The sequence below is a fragment of the Hippocampus comes genome, unplaced genomic scaffold (assembly GCF_001891065.2).
Source record: "Hippocampus comes isolate QL1 unplaced genomic scaffold, H_comes_QL1_v1.1 scaffold124, whole genome shotgun sequence".
Classification (NCBI taxonomy): Eukaryota; Metazoa; Chordata; class Actinopteri; order Syngnathiformes; family Syngnathidae; genus Hippocampus; species Hippocampus comes.
The window spans coordinates 2,070,453-2,095,811 of NW_017805075.1; the positions used below are offsets into that span (position 1 = coordinate 2,070,453).

Sequence of the window (25,359 nt, forward strand, 5' to 3'; positions counted from 1 at the left end):
TGTCTGGTCTACATCGAATTAACATGTTGCAGACTTTGCGGATGGCCAATGTCGCCTGGGCGCGACGGGTGTTCTCAACTCGTCTTTTGTTGTTCAACCGCGGTTCCCGAATTATTCGTTCCCCTTTTGTGACCGAGCTTCGCCCTCTCCCCTGTGGTCGCCCACCTGCATTGACGTGCTAATTGTGGACTTCAACCGTCCTCCGGCCAGGTGGCCGGCACCTTTGTGTACAGGCAGTTGGGGGTGCTGGATATGCACCCAAACGTTTAGATGTGCCCAAATTAAATGAAACTTTAAACATGATACAATTTTGCTCATAGATTCCTCTAACACACACACACACACACACACACACACACACACACACACACACACACACACACACACACACACACACACTGCGAATGTCCATATCCAACTACAGGCATGTTCTGGTGCAATATCATCACTCAATACAGAAGAATCGCGCCTCTAAATGTTGATTCATGAAAGCAGTTGTTTGACTATGATGGGTGGCAAGAGGCCATTGTTTTAATGACAATGAAAGTGTGTGTTTGAAAGGTGTATGAGTCTGCATGTGGATGATCTTTCAGTTGTAAATTGGTTGAGATTGCGCAACTGTCCGTGTTTTTATGTTATGCGATGTGATTATGATTTTATTTTATGTTAACTGTTTTGTAAAGTGCTTTGTTACATTTGCAGCTGTTGTGAAAGTGCTATATAAATCAGGATGTTTTGTATTGTAAAGCTGTGTGTTTTTACCAGTGTCTCCCTTGCACCCATTTGGATCCAGCAAAGCCATACACTTGAGTCAGACCATAAAATGTTTGTATAACAGCAGGAACACGGCACATAACCAGCAGACTGTAAATAGGACACCTCCGACTGTTGAAGAGTCGCTCAAATGAAACTCTTCCTCAATTTTACTACATCTTTCCACTTACCTTATTTAGTATCTCCAGACAGAGTCACTGACACGTAGCTATCCAAGAAAGCCATTTTAAAAATGCAAAAGTGGAAAAGGCTGCTGCCCTGATGTTTGAGGCATAAACTTATTTTCTCAAGTGGCTGCCCAAAATAAAATCATCTGCATACAGAAACATTTTTCAAGTCGATGTACAGTTGAGAAAATAAAATGGACTCAATTTAACAAAAACTTGTTTGAGTGTGTACTTGGCTCTTGTGACGATCAGCCCAGTGTGCAGACAGTGGTCAGATCCTGACTGACTGAAACAGTCATTTGTCAAACTGAGCCCCAGTTTTTCATGGATGTCAGAGTTGGCCACGGTCGTGGAGCCTTATCCTGACAGATGCGGAAGAAGGGCTCTCCTTATTCTTATCTGACCATTCCTTCCTTTTTGTATATGCCGCTTTGCTTGTCTTGCTCTGGAAGATCAGACGTGTCTGAATGGCATCATGCGGAGGGGCTGTATAAAATGACTGGCTTCAAGCTTTGAGGAGCTCTGCTCACTCTTGAACGGTGATCCAGAAGGCAAGCAGAATTTTAACCCAGCCTGCTCACGTACACGGCTGTAAATTTGCAGTCCTGCCCTCAGGACGGCGGGATGGGCCCATGCAGAAAATAAACCACTGCGCAGAAGGCTTTAATCCCTTGCGCCATGATGAACAAAATGCAGAAGTAAGTCAAAAATCATTCCGCTTCCTCTTCTGCTCTATGGTCACTGCTTGCAGTTGTTGTTTGTGTATGTCATGTTGTATTCTTCATTCTTCATCTCTTTTGCTTTTCTCCACTGTATTATAGAGGGAGAATTTTTCGACTCTTGATGGGTTGACTATAAAACTGAATTGCCCTTCTGGGACTTATAAAGTATTTGGAATCTTGTTCGCATTGCAGGCTTTGCATATTGCTGCCACATCGGTGCCCGTCACCTACCAGACATGATGGATGGATGGAAGTGTGGTGATGCCCCGGCAACAGATAGGCCAGGGTCAGCTGATGACTCCAAAGGCAGGGCAGGCACTGTCGCTGTTGGTGGCCCTGCCTTCAAGAAGGCTTCATTAAGGCCAAACAGTTTATCACCGAGCTGTCTCGCCTGCTTGCCCTGAGTGAACTGTGAGCTCGCTTCAGTCTGGACCGCTTGAACACCCTGAGGACGAGTTGGCGGAGGGAGAGGTAACATATCCTCTCGATGGAGCAAGCCGCTAGCGTTGGTCGCTTTGGCCTCTTGCTGCAGTGAGCGGTGACTTTGTCTTGTCACTCCTTTTTATTTTCCCCTGCCGTCTGCAGTGACGGCTCATGAATATATTATGGACGTACTTCTTCTTGTGTACCCCTTTGTGTCATCCTCCATGGTGTGCCATGCACAACACCAAAACATGTATTTCTTTCGATGTGTGCAAAGGCCATTTCGATTTGACACTGACATGTATGTGTGCCTGTGCGTGTTCTATGTGTTGGTAATTATGGTTGAATTACTTTCCCTGTGATTTGCCGTCATCTGTCACAACCCCAAGACAGCAAATAATTGTTTCGCTACCATCACTTTGACGCACAGGTGCTCGACAGCGGCAACACCAGTAAATAATATGTGTCTTAAATTAGTGATAAGCAGTCCAGTTGGTTGGTCTTGGCGTGTAGGCGTGCTCACGTTCGCAAAAACTGTCCTGCTCTGTTGTGATTGTCTGCTTGGCTGCACACAAGCGCACAAGTCTGTCTGTACTCGGGCAAATGCTTCTGAACGCGTGGGTGCCGTTTTGTCAGAACTCATTGCCAAATTCTACTCATGTGCATGTGTGGGTTGGTGGAAGTGTGGCTGGAGGCTAAAGGTGCCCGTGCTCATGTGTTCATGTAAATGCCTTTGATACTGACTGCATATCGTCAGTGGCAGGTGCAACAGTTGTGTTGTGTTGTAAGCTGCTTGTTTTGCCTTCACGTTTCTTTATGTGCTTGAAAAATTGAGTAAACAGAGGGAAAAGACAGCAGCCCGAGGGCTAATTTATTCACTCCCCAGTCGAGTCACAGACGCCCGTTGCAGACGGCCTCCGTCAAATGTGAGGAGCGTGCCGCAGCCTCGTCCGACAATGAGCTGGCAGGCCGCAGCCCACTCTCACTGGGCCAAGTGCTGTAGGCGAGAACAAGATCAGCCGTGATGCATCAATAAATTCTCAGCGTTCACAATTTCCAAAGACGGCATTTTTTTCTGAGCAGTGGCTGACCAAGAAAAGGTAGTTTTGAGTTCGTCAAAAAGTGGAGGGAAGTGCAGAGGTGCAAAGACAGCTAATCAATTGTCAAATGAATATGAATGTTTCGTTTGAATGCCTTTTAATGTGAAATTGTCCAAGTGCTCTGAATTTCAGCTTCTTAACTGTCGCCTTTCCCGAAAGGTTCCGGACAGAATTGGACTCTAAAAAACGTGAACTCGGAAAGAAAGGTTTCTGAACAAAAAAGGTCGCTGACAAAGTACAACAAAGGATGTTGGTACAACAAAAGGTAAGGAGAAAAATATAAATGTAAATAGCTTGACAATAAGGCAAGTACAACTTTATTGTCAAATGCGCTGTATGTGCAACATACAGCACAGATTAAATTTCTTCCCTCTCAACCAGACAACAAGAGGAGGCGCTGCGGGTGCCCGCGCCGCCATCAAAAGAACAGTTAACATAAATGACAAAATAATACAACACAACACATAAGACACAGACAGTCGTGCAATCTTAAACACTTTTCCTGGATACACTTTTTTGTTTGAAACAGTTGTAGATGAAAGAGGAGCGAATCAAAGTGTCCTTTTCACCAGTGGTCAAAGACGTCATGTTGAAAATGTGCACACGCCTGCTACAAGCTAGGTTTGAAAGTAACAAGAAGCTGTAGCGTCCATTAACGAAAATAAATAGACAAGAAAACCCAAAACGCATACACTACAAACCAACACTAAAAAAAAACGAAGAATAAGAAACACGCGACGTCTCCAAGATTCAAACACTTGGTGACATAATCGAAAGCAAGGCGAATAATCCAGCAGCAACATGATAACTTAAGTACTCTGCTAATTATCATTGTCAGCAGGTGTGCAAGCTGGAGGGGTAGGCCCTCCTCTGCCACCTGCTGGAGACACACAAAAACAGAATCATGACATTAACAGTGAGTGTTATCCGATTTATGGAGTCCTCTGTGCAAGTGGACTGACTTTGACTGTCTGACTACATTCCAAAAACATGCGTGGTAGGTCGATGGAACACATTGTCCTTAGGTGTGACTGTGTGTGCGAATGGTTGTTTGTCTATGTTTGCCCTGCGATTGGCTGGCAACAAGTCCAGGATGTACACTGCCTGCTGCCTGAAAACGGCTGGGTTGGCTCCAGTGTGATGCTCAGGAGGATAGAGTGAATTGGATAATAGATGGATGGATGGATGGATGGATGACGGATGGATGGATGGATGTGAGAGGCAGGCCTTCACGTCCTCAAATATGCTTCTGGAAGATTGGTCCAAAATCCATTTGCAAATACACCCCTAAACCGGATGAAAAGCCTTCCCAGAAAACTTGAAGCTGCTGTTAGTGTAAAAGGTGGGCCAAGGTCATATTAAGCCAATATGGAATAATAACGGGATTTTTGCATGTGAGTCAAGTCAGGTGAGCAGTACCATGTTGTTGGCAATATTTAGGGCTTTCCGTGTATTCTTCCTACTAAACTCCTTGAAGAGTCTCACTGTGTCAGCAACTACAGGAGAACTGCGTACCTCTGATTGTAGGTCTTGCAGCACACTGATACTTTGAACGTTCTTATGAAACAATGGATTGTCTTTCAACACAAAACGTCCCTACTCAGAAACGAGCGTCAGAAGTGCAGCTCCTATCTTAAATATTTGGCAAACTTCATAGCAGGCGCGTGCAAGCTGGTAGCAGATGTCACGGTGTGAAGTAATGTGACGTTACGGGTGCTAAACTGTGGGAGTGGGAGGATGCGGCTGCTCGCTGCCAGCTTGTAGTAATGGATGGCAGCACTATAGGAGTGGGAGGAGGCTCACTTGCTCTTTGGAAGAGAGTTGAGTCAAACGTCAGAGCAGGGGGAATTGTGCATCACACACAGTTTTGTGGTTATTTGAAAGCAATCCTCCCAAAAGAAGAAAAACAAAGCATGTATGTACAAATGTGTTGAGTGTAATGTATTTGTTTTGTAGGCCTGTAACGTGCCAAATCTTTGTGGCCGTCAAGTGCACTCTGGGAAAATTAATCAAGGCGGCTTGATGTTGCCAAAAAGGTGGTTCTGCACACTCTACAGGCTTTGCTCTTCTTTTCTTCTTTTTTATCTTGAACAAGATGAGGCAACACGCTCAGCGGTGCCGATTTATCAGCTGCTCCTGGAAGCTTTGTTTCCACAACATTCACCGCTCGATCACACACATTGCAACGCATTGCTCGCCACTTCCTACTGTTCCTTATTGTCAGTGTGCCCGCAAAACCTGCTGCTTAATGAGTCTCACTGTCACTGTGGTGTCACTACCAATTTGTGTGGGGAGAATATGCACACATCAGTTCAAGAGGGAATCTGCGTTTTTTTTTTTTTTTTTAAATGTTTGCAAAATTTCAATCTCACTAATCCCCTCCTGCCTTCGAGTCTCTGACCAAAGACACTCCCCTACCTTATGTGCACGATACACGAGCTGTACGCAACGTGCACTGTGACCGAGCCGAGCCGATGTTAACCGTGGAGAGCATGACGATTTGAAACAGAGTGTTGTTATAACACAAAATGCTACTGATTGGAAGTTTTATATTTTGGGGAAAGTACAATCAATTAAAAGATGAAAATACCGCAACCGTTCTGAATCCTCGGAGCTGTCTGTGACTCCTCCACCTCTGAAAAGCAGCTTGTATGTTCACCCTTGATTTGTCTCAGGTTTCTGTTCGATTCTTTCTTTTTTACTTTGGTTGATATTCACTGTTGGATATTCCCCGATTGTTTCAGCAACGCTGCTGAAGCCCAAGGAAACAAGTCAGAATGTTGCTGAGGGAGTGTGCACCACAAATTATTTACACCTTGACAGTCACACACACACACGATTTAGTTGTCCTGCTCCAACACAGTTGGTTCAAATGATCTGAATTGTTATCAGGCTGTTCAGAGCTTGCTAATGGTCTGATCATTTGAATTAGGTGTGTTGGAGGAGGGAGACATCTCAAATATGCAGGAAAGGGGCCATCAAGGACCGCGGTGGATCACCCTTGTATTAATGGTCACCACAACCATGGACTTTGATACAAATGGGGGTAACAATGCTGCCTACACTCGCCGATGCCTGATATGAACTCCATTGATCAATCCATCTTTTCCTTCATGTGTGTTCTCCATAGGCGACAAGGGCAAACAGTTTGTTGTGTGCATTGAGGTATGCCGCATATCGGCACCATCTCAGATTAATGTTAATGGCTAGCATTTCTTTCCATGAGGCATTTCAGCTCTTGTCCTTTGTTTGAGTTTGATCTCTGAGGAAACATCACTCAATTACTCCCAAGTTGTGCCTTCACGTGATTTTATTCCCCTGGACTAATATGAAGCTCACTTCAATTTACATGTTTAAATTGTCACTTAAGCCCCCTGCTCCTCTCCTTTTTGAAAGAGTACTGCAGAAGCTCTATGAATGCTGTCGCAAACAAACTGGTGCAGGCTTGCCATCCCTCGCGTCACCTGGGAGCCGGGGCCAAGGGGCTGCCTTTGTCATGATTCGGTTTGGGACCAACAGGTGGCACTGTAGGGCTCTCCCTGCAGCTGCACACCTGTTGGTCATTAGGTAATTAGTGGCTTTAAAAGGACTCCCAGCCCGAACAATCATTGTCGGGTCATTGTTGCTTTTTGCTGCTGTCATGTTTGTTTGTCAGTCATGTTTAGATCATGTTTTTGGTCATGTTTTTGTTATTGATAGGTTTGAGCTTCAGTCATGGTTTTTGTTTGATACTTTGGACTTTGTTTGTTTAGGATTTAATTTTCTGTGTTTTATCAATACACTTCTTCAAATACACCCTGCTCCTCCCTCCTGCCTGCTTTTTGGGTCCAACACCACCTTGCAACGTGACAGCCTTAGAAGAATGGAGCATGTCATTGTTTGGGAGGAGGAGAAGGGCGTCTTTGCTCTGGTTTCCTGTATTTGCCTCTCTTAGCCGCCATTGAAAAATGTCTCCTTGCCCCTCTGCCAAGATATGGGGAGGCGTTATCAACACCGCCGAGCTCACTCCACAGTAACGAGCCCCCAGGCACGGTATTATCTGTTTACGATAAGGATATTAATAACACTGTAGTTTAGTTATGTGCTTGGGGTGCCCCGCAGGGTGACGGCGTAAGGAGGGCCTTAATCATTCTGTCAGAGGCTCTCTCCAAGCAGGGCAAGATACGACTGGATTGCAGGGAAGGAAGGCGTCGTGGTGGGACAGTAGGGAGGTGTTCTCAAGCTAACCCCATCCGGCTCCTTCCTTCAGGCCACACAGGCAACAACCATCTGCCTTCAAGTCAGAGGCTCCACGTGCCCTCGGCCCATTGTTTGTTTGTGTGATGGTCCTTCCCCGGCCTGTCTTTCTGACACCGCCTTCTCTCTGTCCTTCTTCTTTCAGTGTCTCTACGGCTGCTATGTCCACTCGTCCATCATCCCCACCTTCCACCGTAGGTGCTACTGGCTGCTCCAGGTAAGAGCTCCTCTTTCCCGCTCCCGTCTTTTGAACCTGAATGAGTCACCTCTGTGACTTCATTCCACAGTCTCCATTGACCTATCTTGCAAGTCTTTCTCTTCTCTGATATGGCATTGCGCACACGCACATACATACCAGTGTGGGACGAGACTCAGTGGGGAAATAGCTCCCCCATCACCCTTGTTTAACTCTGTCTGTAAATTATGATGGAAGAGGTTCCCTGCATCACCGAGTTTGCTTACAGGCGGTCATTATGTCTGCAGGCTTAGTGGTCCAGCTCTTCAATCTCCTCTTCCCAGCCAGGCTATCTGTCTGCTCGCACTTCCACTGTAGTGTTTCGGTCTATCTTTGCTCTTCCACCGGCTGCAGACATTATTGGGATGAAAGCTTGTAACTTTTCCTTAAAGCATGAGTCACTTCACCAACGCATGAGGGAAAATCCTCCCCACCCCAGTATGGCATGAATCAGTTTGCATTGATTGTTGACAAATAGCAATCAGGAAAGTGCTCAGACCTAGTGTTTGCCAATGATGAGTCCAAAGACAGTTTGGCCCGAGCGACACTTATACGTATACATGTACTTCCTAGACCATTCGTGTAGGACGCTAACCTCACCTCTCCTTCCTCCCCTGCTCTTGACGTGACGCACCTATCCTCTTTCCCACCAGCAGCATCTGCTGCTCAATGACATTTCCATCCAATAATTGTTTAGCTTTCGCGGCTGCCTGCTGCAAAAAGCTACCAAACGTCCCTGTCTTTCAGTCCACATGCAGATGCTGACTGACCTTCACAAACAATGTGTCAGACTGTCAGGTCTTTGCTCTGGCGCTTTCTCCACCCTTCTCCGATCTATGGCTGAACCTTGCCTCCGCCATTCCCTGCGTGCCATTAGCTGTGTCCATATGTGATTTGCAGGCAGTAGTCTGTCAACAGGCGGGCAGCAAGGTGACTGGAGCTCCCAAAGCGGCGAATTGGAAAGGTCACCAGTGAGTGAAAAATGCAAATACCCAAGCATCCATCGGCCGTAGTCACAGAGCAGCATGGATGAAAATGGATTTCATTACACAGCACAGTCAGGGAGGGAACACAGAGGACAGGGGGGTGTTGGGGTTGGTGTGAATGGAGTAAGATGGGTATAACTTTTATGACGTTAAAAATAACTGAGATGGCAGCAGAAATGGGACGCAAGACATACAAAGAGTAAAGCAGCCAGTGGATGTGGATGCAACAGTAGCTATGTTCACACTGCAGGGTGTGATGCCCGGTTTGGATTATTATTATGATTATTATTATTATTTTTTTTTTTTATAAATCCAATGTTTTTATGTACTCACTCAGATTACAAAAGCAATTGCGACTTCAAGGTAAATGCAACATGTCCGTGATGTACGACGTTGAGTGACGCCCGTCAAAAAAAATGTTTTTTTACGGAAGTAGATATAGTCCTGCATGTCAAGTTCCGGATTGCTCTGAAACAAGTGGATCCCACACATGAAGACACGGGTAATGATTGACAAAAAGTTTTATTCCAGAAAACTCATTGCCAACAAAGTACAATAAGAGTCCCTGGTAACAAAATGGCCAGGATAACTTGAGAGAAACAAAAATCGCTTTCGAAAGGCAATGCGAAAATCGCTTGTCATAAAAAGGCAAGAAGACCCAATTTCGAGAAATGAAAACAAGTAAACAAGAATAATACTATAACAGAGAATATAAAGCGTAAATGAGAGCACTGTGAAACAAAGTCAAGAAAGTCTAAATAAGAGAGCACTTGGAATATGAGTTATGAGCAATGTGAGCGAATTATCCAACACCAGGTTGTCGGCCAAGCAGAATTGATAAAGGCAGTTGATTGTCACACGTGACAGCTGTGGCTCAAGAGGAAACGCCCCTCAATTACCCCGGAAACTGAAACACAAAAAGAGCAGGGTCTCATTTTATCATTTCATATTGCCAGATGAACGAGGCGGGAGGAGGTAGAAATATTTAGGGGCATATGAGACAATGCTCCTGGATTTAATGGGGACGTCAACGACATCACATCATTGCCACATGTAATAAATCAAACGTCTGCGTGGCTGACTGACTTCTATCACCACAGATGTCCACTTTACTGTATGCTTCATCTTTCAAGTGGGATTCAATTCAAGTCAAATGTAAAGACAACAACTGTTCATCCAAAAACTGCAAATTCACGGATGATTGTCACTCGTCTTCCACCAGACTCCTACCCCCCCCGCTCGCGGGGAGGAAATCTTTGATGGCGTCGAAGTCGGATGTGTGCGGATGACCCTTCATACTGCAGACGCGTTGCATACATTTTTTTATTTAGGTCCACATATTAAAGAGGCCTGGTCGGATTTGGAACAAATGGGAATTCGCGCGGCGTGAAAAAAAAATCAGATACGTGTCACATTTGGGCAGAAATATCGGAATTGAGCTGCAGCAAAGTTAGTGAAAGTTATTTCAGTGATAGTTTGCGGCTCTGTGCCTTTTTATCCAGTCTTTATTGAGTGGGCCAGCTGAAGACTGGGTGGAATGAGCCTGAGGCTGCAACGGTGGTCTTCTCTCACTCTATGCATTTTATTTTGTGCTTTTCACCTCCCAACTTGGTCAAGCCCTCACCTCTCATTTCCCCATGGCGTCACATACTTATATCCCGCATTCGTCGTCATCACTGCAGTTATCAGAGGTCGTGATCAATCAATTCCATTTGACTTAACGTTGTGGTGACACATGGGCCTTTGAGGCACCTCACTGTCCTGCATGCACAATGAATCAATTTATACTTGCAGCCATTATTGACCTCTTTTGAATGGTGCTAAACATTCCACACTCATGAAATTGAAATCCAAAGAAATGGTCATAAATGATTGATTGTAATCTTGCTAAACAAACCATTCATATAGATATGGGTAAATTAATAGCGCACACGGTATGTCGTTACTTATCTTGTCCCCTTTGCGTCCATAAAAATATATTAAAAGACCTGATGAAATGAAATTGTAGCCTTTTTATCAGGCAAGTATCTATTTTGGCTTTGTGAGTTGCGCACGGTCTCGTGCAATTTCGGAAGAAATCATTACCGAGATTGGAAATTGCTCTCATGCGGACTAAACATGCGTTATCACAAGAGTTTAAAGAGAAATGGAGCAGAAAAAAAGAGAGAGACACTTTATTCTATTTGAACTAGAATATTTTGCAGCAAAATGAGTCTCTTTGCGCCACACCTAATTGAGGTATCATCGATACTATTGGGGTGTTTCTGCAAAGTAGCACGTGGCAGGTCAGCTGCAATGGAAAAGCCATTTGGAAAAGCGTTGAAGGCATACATTGTGATGACACATGCGCAAGTACCCACCAACACGAGGAACCATGCCGGTGACACTGATTGATTCGCTCGCCTCATGTCCCCCTCTTTTGTTTCGAGCTAATCGAATGTAATTCCGCGCTTACGGCTCTCCATCAAATGAGACAGCGGCGTTTGCGCTGGCTGGCGGGGGCACAGAGGTGGGTATAATTATGATATTAATACGGAGGGGGTCCGAGGGGAAACTTCATTTGTCCTGCCGTCTGCCTCTGAGTCGGAGAGGGGTCAATAGCTTCCCCTGCCTTTGCGCTTTGGAGAGGAGAGAGGGATGAGATAATGAAATGACTTCCAAGGTAGGAGGAAAGCTGACGACCTTGTTTCTTTCCAGCTATCGCTTCCTCTCTCTCGTACCTTTCTCCGCTCAGGCCACCGTGCTCCTGTCGCTCATGAATACATTATTAATATCAGTATTCAGCCCAATTCCATTTTTCTTCTGACATTATTCCCTGTGACAATAATGACTTGGGAACCACTTGAACCAGTGTTATGTCGAAAAAATGGCCCTCACCGTTGCCCCTGTGATCATTGCGGCACTATTAGACACGATTGAGGCTTTTCATTTATGTATTAACTCAAAGGTCAGCCGTTTGGAAAAGAAGTGGGACACGTGTTGGCAGCTTGAAAGTGAGGACTCGAGTGCAGTGGCGCTATACATCTGCTCTAGTTCTCCTCTGTCTTGTCGTTCTTGATTGATGTATTATTGCTTCGCTCTCGACGATGCACCCAACAGAGTCGATTTTACGCCTCGTGCACGCCTTCTTAAGATAATAGGACGGAGAAAAGTTTTTAGCCTCCTTCTCTACCGTGCACCGAGGACCAAGAAGATAGTGGCAGCTCTGGGCCCGTTGCTGACATGCCCGAAGCCTTAAGACAGGGATATGTATTCTTTATCCATGCAAGCATAATGTATTCCTTCAGCTCCGTTTAGCTGGCGCCGTGCTGAGTGTTGGGAGACAAGTGCCGGACCGGCTCAGGTGATGTGCGATGACAGAGAAAGGCTGTCAGTTGCAGATGATTCACATCAGATAGGTCCAAAGGATGCAAGGCTACATAATGAATATTTCACGGGGATGAATCATGGATGAGTACCGGGACCGGTTGAGTTGATTTCACCGAGAGGCTTGCGAGGTAGGAAAACCTGGCAAGGTGTTGACTGGCTGTCTGCAACCTCGGGGCAGATGAGCACGAGAAACATAATTGCCTTGAGCGGGGCAGGCTGTTGTTTGTTTCGGATGGAAATGCACTTCAACAGTGAACGAGATCAGATGTGCCGTAGATCAAATTGATGCCCGTGCCTGACGGTGCTGGTCAGCACACGATTGACAAGGGAAAGCCAGCAGGACCTGCTTACGGAATGGACATGGCCTGGACAAACATGCTGCGAGACTCCACCTACGGACGCTGTTCTTTCTAAGATGAGAGAGTTACTTTCTTGTATGCATACGGTACGAAGTGTGGATGTGTGTCTTTCTTCGTCTGTCGTCTGCGTGTTGTCTAACTGCGTCCAAAGTAGTCGTCGAAAGTGACACCCCTTTTTGCGCCAATTATGCAGTGTTGGCCCCTCCTGTCCCTTCGGCTCCCCTCATCTACCGCTGCTGGTTGTGTGCTGTCATGGAAGGACTCCATCTGACTTTCAAACGTTTGCCCCGCCCTGATGCGACTTTTGCTCAGGTCTGCTGCGCACGCTACGGCCCAAAGCAGCAATACCGCGGCTCCTGACCTCCAAACAAATTGAAGGTTACTCGGGTGCTTAATTAATAGCCCCCGCTGGAGCCCTTTCTCCAAAAACGATGAGCGAGGGGCGAGCTATTCCTCGGTGCTTGCGACCTTTTCTCCACTGTCGTCGCCGAGCTCACCGGCGCAGCCAATTATCACAAATCCCCCGCTGCACTTGTCTTGCCATTTCCACATTGCGACCAAAGAGGCGTGCATGGCCCTGCTCAAACCAGCGTGAGCCTAGATGGGGAGGCAAAGGCCCACAACAGGTACGGGCCTCTTAAATAATTCAGTTCTCCGGAAAGGTTAAGGCTCGGCCAGCAAGGCGAATTGACATTCGTCTTGCGCCACAATCTTGTGGCCCGCTTTCAGAGGGAATCGCCATCGACTTGTTTACATTTTGTACCTCGCAAGACTCTTATTGACGCCACCATTTTACATGTCACTCTCGCACTCCTGCTGTTATTTCGGCAGGTAGCCCAGAACAGTAAATAACAGATGCGGCTGTTAGCGCAAGCTCTCGCCGTGAAAATGCTCTCACCAAGCCGTACCCTTGAGTTCAGCTTGCCGCTGCACAATTTCGAGATCACGGATCTTAATTGTGCTTTGTAGCGAAAGCCAAATGGCTGTGTCAGCCACGCAGCTATTGTGGCATCAAATTAAGGACAGCAGTTTGTGTTCTTTCTTGGTCCCCAAGCTAAGTTGTGCTTGAGAAGAGTTACATTTTGTTTAGGTTTATTCCCATTCTTGATGTCACGCAGAAGTACTGTTTCTCTGCGAGCTAAGGAATGCGTGAAGCACTGGTTCCCAACCTGGTCGCCGTTGCATCGAGGGTCAGCGGTGCCTCAGGAAACGATCCAAATTTACATCGCTTTTCTGAAACTCATTCTTGGTTCATTCCAAATATATCTTTGTTCATCTAACTCAGCCAGTGATGTACAGTGAAAGGCGCGACAATTGCAATGCTCCTCCACATAACACAACCGTGTATCCACGTGTTGCCTGTCATACAACAGAATAATTGCTTGCTTGTGCTCAATTACACATGCCTACATTCCAAACTGAGTAAGTACATCTGGGACTAAATTTAAACCTGATTATCACAGACATGGGTGCCTTGCCTTCATAATGGTTGGGAAACACCAGTCTAAAGTGTTTGAACGGGGCAAACCGTGATACTGTATGGCTACTTGTTGTTATGTACATTGGCGCCATCAAAATAAAGACTGGCTTATAGCCAGCTGAGACCATTCTTTGATGTTGCAGGTGGGTTAAAAAGACATGACGGGATTTCATAAAAGTAGCACACAAACTGCAACCAGCCCAGCCTGTTTGCGTTCATTGAATGTCTGTGTGTCTCAAAGTAGAGGAGATCAGTGGCTCGCAACTTGGTCTGTGTATTCCAATCCTTGTGGCCTTTCTCATGTCAAAGCGCAGATTGGCCGTGTCACGGCAAAGGCTCGAGCGTGATGACAGGAGCGCGCGAGCGTCGCCCCGCTTCCCAGACAACACTGGTCACAGCTAATGACCAGAACTGTCCGATTTGTCCTGCCCTGATTGCTCCTCTGAGCTCCAATTAGCTGTGGATGAGGGCTGACAGTCTGGCACGATCACACGGATGTGTCGTGGAGGGAACGATAAGGCAGCGGCGGCAGAAGAGGCGGTAGAGAGCGGCGGCGATGAGTCCGGGCAGAAGCTGCCACTCACCGCTGTGCATTCAGTGATCTCAATTTGCTTAGAACTGCCAAGCGCTCCTCAACATACAAGAGATCAACTCTGATTGCAATTTCTGTAATTGGCAGTTTACATTGTTGAAATCTAAACGTGTCATCTGCTCTTATTCCTCTGCGGCGGAAGGATGAAGCTTGTAATTTCTGTTCGTGCATAATAGATCAGACAAAGTCACTTTGCCAGTGGAAATGGAAAGTGAAGTCTCGCTTGCCTGCGTGGTATTTCATGGAGAGCAAAAACAATGCAATCTGGACCCGTTTAGCCTTCACGTCTACTATGTATCACCTATATTTTCTCTTTTTTTCTCTTCCCTCCAATCTATGTCACACTGAACTCCTCCAAGCCCCCCCCCCCCCCCCCCCCCCCCCCCCCCCCCCGACCCCCAGGATGTTCATAGTGATCCCTTCATCTGCAAGGTTTTTTTTTCTTCATCATTCTTGCTCAGCAGGGGATAGTGAAGAAATCACTACAAGGGCAGGTCGAGCCTTCCGTGTCAAAGCAGACATCTTTTATTCTTTTTTCCCCTCATCTGGATCGATGTCATGTTGAACACACATAGCCTTCAGTTTGTTGACTTTGCTCTCCTTTTCCATGTTCTCCGACGGACATCTCAAAACTTAAGCCAAACTCAGAAGACTCACCAATGGAAATTGTGGAGGTGCAGCATGCCAAGGCAAATGTGAAATGCCCGGAGGGCTTTGGAGGATTGTGATGAGTAGCAGAAGATGAAATCATCGTCCTAAGATGAGCTGGAGTAAATTGCCAGACGTAGTGATCCCTTCATCTGCAAGGTTTTTTTTTCTTCATCATTCTTGCTCAGCAGGGGATAGTGAAGAAATCACTACAAGGGCAGGTCGAGCCTTCCGTGTCAAAGCAGACATCTTTTATTCTTTTTTCCCCTCATCTGGATCGATGTCATGTTGAACACACATAGCCTTCAGTTTGTTGACTTTGCTCTCCTTTTCCATGTTCTCCGACGGACATCTCAAAACTTAAGCCAAACTCAGAAGACTCACCAATGGAAATTGTGGAGGTGCAGCATGCCAAGGCAAATGTGAAATGCCCGGAGGGCTTTGGAGGATTGTGATGAGTAGCAGAAGATGAAATCATCGTCCTAAGATGAGCTGGAGTAAATTGCCAGACGTTAATGAGCCGCCTTGTAAATTACAGCAGCCGAAGGGAATGTGCTTGACTCTGGATGGAGCTCTGAAATACAGACAGAGCCTAACCTTTGCCTAAACATTATTTAGGGCCATGACCAAATTTGATGTCGGTTGTCTCACCCCACCCTGAAAATCCAACACTCTCCCAGAACACATCAGGGGACGTTTTATTTTTTTAATCTAGTGGAAGTCAGGAGTCAGCCTGTGCTCTCCATGGACCATTCTAACCACTGTACAGTCCACACAAGGTTGAATGGAGTTTCCTTCTTCTCACACTCTAACAGGGAAGAGCTCAACTACAGAAAAAAAAAAGGAGTACATCTATAAAAATATGGCTACTCCCATGTTTCCTGCAGAAAATATGGCCTAATGTGAAGAAGAGAAGGGCTGGGGAGTGATTCAAGTATATTAAAAAGAGGATTTTTCAGTGAATTGTGAATGAATCTATTGCTGAAATTCCTTAATTGTATCCCTTTGGTCCTGTATGGAGCACGCAGCAATTCGGCCAATAGGAAGCTGCAGAAGCGTACCAAGGAGAGAAGGAAGGAGATGGACAAAGGTGGAGATGTGGAGAGATGAGCGCAGATTCCCTTTCTTCTTCTTCTTCTTCTTTGTTTCCTCCTTGGGGGTGCAACCGGGTGGGCAGTGGCTGGGAATAGCGTATAGTCTTAGCCAGAAGCCCAGCAGCGCAGGAATGACTTTCATTGACAGCATTCTAAATATTACATGACTTCCTGATGGCAGTGTGCCGTCTGGGCCCCTGTCTGGCCTGGTATTAACCTGTCTGGATAAATCAGCCTTTTACACAAGTGTGCCCCCCGCCACTGGCCAAGTTACTTCTCACTCCAGCTGTCTGTCTTCTTATCCCTGCTTCCTGGGATGGCTTTGCTTGCGTGGTCCCTGTGCACACTGCACGCTGGGCAATGTGTGTCTGCGGACCGACAGTACTCTTTGCTCCTCTGCCGAGGGCCTCACCGTCATATGCAGCCTGGCGGGTGACAAATAGTTTTTTAATTGCTTGCACCAGGAAATCATTCGGCTTGTCCCTTTCCTTGCTGGGACGAGGCCGCACGTGTGTGTAAAAATAATAGCCTCGCTCCTGGTTCCTGCTTTCAAGTGGCTATTTTTAGACAACAGTGTCATTGTCGCACTGTATATGCTGTCTACACATCTACACTTCATACTGTATGCATACATGAAACGTGAGCTAAATGATCCAGGGATGCTTCTCTGAGCCTTGGAGAGAAAAGTGTGCCCTGTTTTGGTTTTTTTTTTCTCGCTGATCCCAGCCGACATGACCGTGTTATTTCTCTCTGTGTTTTTGTTTGGCTGTGAAACATTCATGGTGTTTTTTGTGCATCAGTATAATTCCCCATCAGATGAAGCTTTCCATTATAGGAACAAGCTGTAAACTCCAGCTGATTTTGGTTGGGTTTTTGCTGAGCATTGAGATAACATATTGATTTTCCCTCCTCAATGCCCTTGCCATCCAATCCCTGTGGAAGTATGCACCAGCATCCATTTCCAGAGAAAGAGGACAGCAAGTAGCGGAGCGTGGGTACATGGTGGCATGCTGGGCATGCTCCCCACCACCCCCCAATAATACTAATAATACTGTAAACGTTTTTATTGTATCATCGCAGACATTTTTGTCTTGTGAAATGCTAACGTTGAGCTGCTTACCACTAAGACAAGGATAATGTGTGGTGATAACGGTAATGATTATTTCATTAATTAACGGCTGTTTAAATGTACTGCCTGCAGTACACTGAGTCGCCACTAAGGGCATCTTTTTTTTCTTAATTATATTAAAAAGGTTTCAACAAACGAAAAACCTCTGAAAATCAGTCACAAGTTAGAAGGCTGCTATATTAAAAAAACAAAACATAGAGGTTAATAGCTTTTATTTAAGCACACGCACAGCACACGCCGTTTCAGAAGTAAACATTTCTTCTCTAAATCTACGTGGCAATTGGGAGGAATATATCATCAGAAAATTACTATGGTGGAAAGCAAAGGATGAGACTATAAAAGGATGAAATAAAATAAAACAATAAAAGCAATTAAAAATGGATGATCATGGCACAACGAAGACGTCTGTTTTCATATGAGAGTCTTGCACATTTTTCAAAGTGTGGCATTGTGTAATGTGGCGTTGAGACTGTCGTAACTGGACGGCAAGTGAAGAGGGCCATATTACTTTAGTGTCCGCAACTAAGGAGCCATTTGAATTTTTCAGAAAAGATTTCCTGGGAGCCACAAACGCGTTGGGCATCTAAAATACAGATACGTTTACATTTTCTTTTTTCTTTGACATTTTGCAGCGGACACCCGTTGAACGGGGTGGCCAGGTCGAGGCTTTATGTCAACGCATCCGCCATATTGGATGTGTCTGTTGTATTAGCCATACGATCTGCAAATAATATTTGTAAAATGTATTAAGAATGACATACAGTAATGCAATCAAAAGCAATGATTCGCGATTAATCCAGTGAGTTTTTGCTTGATGATATATCTTCGAGAACCAAGTGAATGAGGCATCTTCTCAACTAGTTTCACTTTGCCACACCCGATACCGCTGTGGCGTCGACGTACTCCGGAAGGCGTCTTTGTGTATGTATTGTAAACTCTGTCTACGATAACGCTTGCGAGGAGAGGCAGGGCTACGTGAATATATGGAGCAAAGTAAGTGCTGCCTGTCGGGTAATAGTAATAATTACACACCCCGCCAAGCCCAGTTGTTCACTCAGACAATCACGGCAGCTCAATGCCAGAGAGCAACTGATGTTTGTGTTTTTCGTACATGTCTATCGTCATATTCTGCGGTATTCATTTGAACATGACAGTCATGATTGTGTTTGTCGTATCCACTGGTGTAGTACTGCAATGCATCATTCTGAGAGCTCGTTCCCGTATTTCACCACTCACAGCTAAATAAAACCCTCTCGGGATGATGCAGTGGAATTCTTCAGCTGTTCTACCGTGTCTTGTTAAATGACCGCATATAATAGAAGTCAATATGTTTTGTGTCTCTCGGCTTATTCTGTCATTTGTGGGACTGTGTGGCTTCGTGTTTGTAATCGTGTTTTAGTGAACAATAGGAAACGGTGCTGTTGACGCCCTCATTGTTTGTGAGCTTTTTCCAAATATCTTGGTTTCATTCCCAGTCGGGAGCCATGTCAGAGATGTTGTAAACTTTCCAACATCTCTGACATAGCCGCTGGATAACTTTACAATGTAAAGCCATCCAGCGGCCCTTCCCCAAACATTCCTCATTCCACTCTACTCGCTAAGCTCACAACCGACCCCACCGCACCCCACGCCCATCTCGGTCCCCCTTTTCCTCTCACGCCACAGTAAAATGCAGTAAACGCAGAAACATCTCTGTTCCCTTGCAGCACTTAAAGCGTTTTCAGTCTTATTACACAAAATATTTCATACGGCTATTATATTGCTAAGTAATCACATTAAGTCTTGTATGAAGACATTAGTATGCAAGGGCTTTTTGTGAATTCAACTATGACACTAATAAAATGTTCCAGGATGGAAACTGAATTCCACTCTCCAGACTGTCACTGTTATTCAGTTGAAATGCCCGCATTCGTAAATCAGGAACATTGGGCAGCCCGCTGTAGTGATCGGTTGTTTGAGTTATTGTCAGAGTACTCAAAGAGACAATACTTCTCACTTGATTTTACAGACTGGCATGGGTTAGAGCATGATGCTAAGTCTTCCAAAACGCCAATTGTCAATGGATGTGTGCCTGCAATCATCGGCCCCGGCTGGCAGCGTTTTTCCAGGGACGACCTGCTCTCTTTCCAGATGTATCCCTACAGATTTGTTCGACTAAGTAGTGCCACGGTTTTGATGTTAGAGAGGCTTGAAGTGGCAAGTGCGGCAGCCGTGCAGCGTACAGTATGTGTGGCTGGCCCCAGCCAATGGGGCTTGGCACGAAGCACGAGCATATGTTCACGGGCTGGCTTCCTCTTTTCCTCTCCCTTTCTCTCACTCTCTCTCCAACCCACACTTGATGAGCCTCAATTTCCACGCGCCCCTCTTCACCTTTTCTTTACACTCCCTTTTTGGCCTCAGACAGAGGTCAAATTGTCTTGGAGTCCTGTGAGGACAGCCACCCTCCCGTTTGTCTGAGAGGCACTCCCCTTCACTCTCCTTTGTCATTTTGTCATCTGGCATAGGATGAGAAACTTTTCGGACCATCAGGTACACTGAAAAAAATGCTAAGTTGAATTTGCTCCATTTTATTTCATCAAGTGCTTGCACAAAATAAAATCGTCTGGATCAAGACACATTTTTTAAGTAGCCTGTACATCTACTTGAAAAAACATATCTGGATCCATACAATTTCAAAATTGAGTAAATTCAACCCAAACAATTTCCAGGGTAGTGTTTGTCCTTGCAACATTTGGTCATTAGCACCTTGGCCTGTCCATGCTTTACATTAACTCTGGCTGGTATCCAAAAAGTGGGAAATGTCCTGATCTTCCTCCACATCAACCGGGTTCCGGGTGTCACGCAAGTGGTTAACTGTGTCCCATATAGGCTGTTCCGGGCTTTGGCGCCACCTCTCTCCCTGCCTGCTCGTTTTCCCTGCCTCTTGGACCAGTAAATGCATGCTCATTTGCAAGTGAGATAAATCCTTTGAATGTATTATTGATGCAAACAAATTAGCCTGTAGGCCCCAGACAATAGCTAATGCAGCCTTGGCTTGTGGGCGAGGTAGATTCCAGCGAGGGCACTGTCGGAGTTCCACGATTGATGCCTGCTCCTCTGCCCTGTAATTATTTCTCATACCAATTATTCTGCTCTTCTGATGCAATTTGAGATTTCAAGTTAATGCTGTCTGTATGATTCCAAGCCAGCCACATTCATTAGTTTGTTAAGGAAATAAAAGTCAGGCTATTAGAGAATTGGGATGAAGCTCCTGAAATGGGGGGAAGTGTCATTCTTTAAGTTTATGCATGCTGCTGCTCATTCGCCAGGGTTTATGTTGGTTTTGCAGGATGTTCTCTTATCACAGTTGCAGACACATTCTTTGGCCAAGTAAAAAAGTAAGTAAAGTAGTTTGCGTTTCGTCAATGACGCTTCGATATGTTTCCAAGATGAATGCAGAAGATTCAGATTCTGACACTTTATTGATCCGTAAAAGGAACATCACACAGCGTGTTATATGACTAATCACACATAGGAGTAAGAATCTGAACAACAACAGGTCGATAAGATCATAGCTAGGAGGGCAAGAGGGGGGAGGGCCGCACCTCTCTGGTGTCTGACTTGCACTTCTTCCACTGCAAACTGGCCTATGCTGCCATCAGATGTGTCAAAGGCTTGTGTTTTACCATACTGACATACTTCATATGCATACATGCAAGTGCTTTTTAATGGATGCGCACGAGCACACACACACACACACACACACACACACACACACGCGCGCGTTCCTGCTGTGTGAAAACATAGCATCCACTTTTGTTTCTCTGTGTAGTAGCTTCCCCCGCTCATTCACTTTTCAGTGCGGCACAGATGAGAATTTGCCCTTAGTGACAGTCCTGACGGAAGACTTCTTACACAGTACAAATGGAAGGATGTTACACACAAAAGCGACAATATATTACATGTTCATATTTTTTCCAGACAACAGATGGTGCATTAAAATCACACAGATGCACAGCACCGAAATGGCAACATTTTACCGTAACTTCGAAGCAGTTACATTTTGTTGTTGTCCTCAGAAAATCGTGTCAGTGTGAACATTTTTGATTGAATGGAACAACAAAAAACACCTCATGCTGGTCGTGCACAGTTGATGAGAGGAGCAAATAACAAAAGGCCTTGTTGAATCATTCAAACACCATCGAAGTGTGACACTCACCAGACCAGCTTGAGAGATGCGCCGTTGCAAAGAAAAACAAATGTAACAAACACCCTTTATATTGACTTTCCTTACTACTGATGAGTATTCATACTCTTAGTCCTGTTATCATTATTGCATTTGCGCCTTGCTGTGTCGCTGCCTCCTTCCCCTTCTTTCTCCAACATCCTGGTTGAGGCAGCTTGATATCCTCCTGACTACCAGGAAAAAAAATGTTGTCCAATCACATTTATTTTGACATTTCCCAATCTATGTGAAGTAATTGGACTCCTCCAGAATTTTTTTTGAAATCCCACTACATTTTTTAAACAGGCTCAAATACACTTAAAACAACTCAAACAACACTTTAACGTGTTCATAAGAGTCTTATAATTAAAATGCCAACAGCATTTCAAGACAAAATGTGGTCGATAAAAAGTATTACTTTTCCTCTTCCCATAAAAAGTGCTTGCACTGAGGGAAGCCATTTTCTTACTTTTTCTAACCCCTACAAATTTGGTATCATTGGAAAGCACTGAATGTCCTCTTTAGAGTAACAAAAGGAGTTAATGCGATTGGATGCACTGGGTGGGAGGTATTTAGGTTCACAAATGTCCTCTACAGAGGACAAATTTGAACTACTGGTAGTCAGGAGGTTATCACAGTTCTCTTGCCCCTCCCCATCACCCCCCCCCAAAAAAAACTATTGGATGCTTGCTTGTGTTTTCACACACAATATGAATCAGCTGTTCACGATGGGACTATCGTTCATGTCTCCCGAGTACGCAGACCGTATTGAGGAATTTGTCATCACGCAGCGCTTGTGCTAAGGCATCCTGTCCTCTCCGAGGCCTCCCCGTGTACACACGCAGTCCCTGGGCCTGCTTTTCATCTGACTCCAAGTGTTGTCAGTCTTGTTTGCCTTTGCATCCAAACCAATCTGCGTTGTATCTGCATCGGCCCAACCGGAGAGACACCAGGTGGTGAAGGCGTGCCATAGCGTCGCCCTGGATTTGGTTGTGGGTGCATCACACGGTCAAACAAAGTCACTGCAAAACCACAGCTGCTCCCCTCTCGCACTTTTTGTACACACACACACACACACACACACACACACACACACACACACACACACACACACACACACACACACACACACACACACACACACACACACACAGTTGCCCTTGTGAGTCTGGTTTTGTCTTTGCGTGTTGCATTATTCATGAGAGGAGGCGTTGATCTCAGCGAGACACCTTCAACAATTTTGAGACGTGGTGCGCTTAACGGCTTAATGTAGTTGCCGCAGTTTGCGTCTCCTCTGGCTGATTAAAACAGCACTCCGGGCCTTGTGGCGCTCTGCCTCACAACGGATTAGGTGTTATGAGAAACGCGGCTTCCAGAGGAGTTGATTAATATTGCCACAAACGTACCTGACACATTCTGATTTAACTGTCTTGCAGAATACCTTTTGAGGGGTCAAAAAGAAGAGGTGTCTCGCTGTTTCCAAAAAACACGACCTTATTTTCTGACTCGTCATTCTTCACTTTGTTTCATTATTGCAACACAGCCCGTACAACTTTTTTGCTGTGTGTGTGTGTGTGTGTGTGTGTGTGTGTGTGTGTGTGTGTGTGTGTGTGTGTGTGTGTGTGTGTGTGTGTGTGTGTGTGCGCGCGTGCGCGCATGTGTAAGAGCACTGCCAATAGAGGAACAGCCAGCAAAGTGCCACCTCAGCACCTGGGCTTTAATGATTAATACCATATTGATGGTCTCAATTAATTTCCGATTACTCTAGCAGGAGGCTGCGCTCGTTCCGTCTCTGTCACAGACCCGCGTTTTTGGGACTCCTCTGGGTGGCAGCTGCTGGATGGAGATAGCGTTTTGGGTTTTTTAGGGGTTTTTTTGCCACTTTGCAATTTTGCAGAGCCATGTATCAAACATGCACTTCAACACGGAAGTACATCAAGCAAGCACCCGCGCATATTGGGGCACGCCGAATCGCTGCTTGCATTTCACACACTTGTTCATGGTTAAAAACAGAAAATGTAACGTCGGCTTCTTCTTGAATTGTATCGGGGTCTCTGTAGCATAGTGGTGTCAAAAAATAAATACAATTTTAAAAAATGTGAAGCCCCAGAGATTTGTCTAGTTGTCTTTACACAAGTGCAGCAATTTTACGAGCCCTCGCTCACCTGATTCTTTTCCTTCAGTTGAAATGAGAGGAAACACACCATTGCCTTTCAAATGAAAACCGATGCATCTGGCCTGCAGCACTGCTTCATATTTGCAATAAGCGTGTCTATGGTGCAGATTTCTTGCCACGATGATCTCTCTCCAAGCTGTGATTTGACAAGCTGATCCCATGACCTTAATTGTCAGCAGACCTGCTCAATGAATCAACTGATAGTCAATGCTGCCCCTATGTAGAGCTGGAGGAAATGCAACATTTGTCAATCACTTCATCACATTTTTGGTGGTGTCTTTGCTCCCTCCCTCCATTCCTCCCTCCCTCCCTCTCTCTCTCTCTCTCTCTCTCTCTCTCTTTCACTCACTGGCTTGCGCTCTTCATTATCTGCCCATAAGCTAGTCATGATCTCTGGATACTCGTTTGTTCAGCCCATAAAGCCTTCCATCTTCCTCCAATACATTTTTTTTATCACAAACTCACTCTTTCATTCTATCGAACACAACCACAGAACTTCTTTCTTTTTATTTTTCATGTGGCCTTATCACATATCACATGTTGCTAGGAAACCATTTCATCATTTGTGTGTGTGTGTGTATGTGTGTGTGTGTGTGTGTGTGTGTGTGTGTGTGTGTGTGTGTGTGTGTGTGTGTGTGTGTGTGTGTGTGTGTGTGTGTGTGTGTGTGTGTGTGTGTGTGTGTGTTTTTTTTTTTTACGCATGAGCAGACATTGGCCCGCATTTGCATGGCTTTTGTGCGTGCATGTAAGCGGTTTTGTGTAACTGAGCTGACCATGTTCATCCCAGTAATGATAATGAGCCCCTCACTGTGTCTGACTGAGCACATAGTTTCAACAGTCCTGAGGCCGATGCTGCTGTCATTTTGTGTATGATGTGCCTGTGTTGTCTGTGTGTCTGTGTGGTGGGGGGAGGTGCTGGTGGGCGGGCGGGCGGGCGTGCATGCACATGCGCACATGTATGTGCATTTAAGTTTGAGGGAGTGTTTTTTTTTTCTGTTGCAGCCTCAGTCAGTTTCTGTTGGCGCTCACAATCGGTGTAGTCCATTGTTGTCCGGCGTGCCATTGCAGAGGTAGATAATGGTCAACTTGGACACATACCAGTCGTCACTGTGACTCCTTGTTTAGAAATGCGCCGGCACATCTCTCTCTCCCTTCTGGCAGCTCCTATGAAGTCCTCCTTCGCCCACAGACACAGACGGAGGCAAGTAGATAGCGTGGCTCGTCGTCTGGCACGAGGAGAAAGATGCAGCGCACAAACAAATCAGACCCGCCGCCGATACAAACATGACTGAGAGCCCATGTGATGGCATGGCATTAGCTGTGTTTTTCAGCTCCAAATGAACCACACCTTTCCCTGGGAGAAAGCGATGGAACTGAGCGAACAGACAAGGGGAAAAGACGAGGCAAAAACCCGGAGGGAGCGAGAGAGGGGTTACTGTGAGGCGAAGACTAAAGAAAAAAGGAGAAAAGAAAGCAAGGCCCATGAACAGAGACCACATAGCAGAATCCCTCGCAGCGCTAAAGAGGGTCCCCAAACTCCCTTTGCCTTGTTTTGGCCGAGTGTGACTCAGTGTCACCTGGCCGTCCACTGAATATCAGGATCGGCGCCCCCGGCACAGCCGAGCCATTATGACAACTGTGCGGGCTCCCGATGGTCTTTTTTTT

The 25,359-nt window shown here is 45.7% G+C and overlaps 1 protein-coding gene across 1 annotated transcript in view; it reads left to right on the top strand.

Moving 5' to 3' along the window:
* camta1a (calmodulin binding transcription activator 1a) overlaps window positions 1-25,359 on the top strand; it is a 330,976-nt gene that overhangs the window by 257,335 nt on the left and 48,282 nt on the right. Inside the window, exon 6 of the mRNA XM_019865117.1 lies at window positions 7,568-7,639. Coding sequence (XP_019720676.1) covers window positions 7,568-7,639 — 72 coding nt within the window. The remainder of the gene's footprint in view (window positions 1-7,567; window positions 7,640-25,359) is intronic.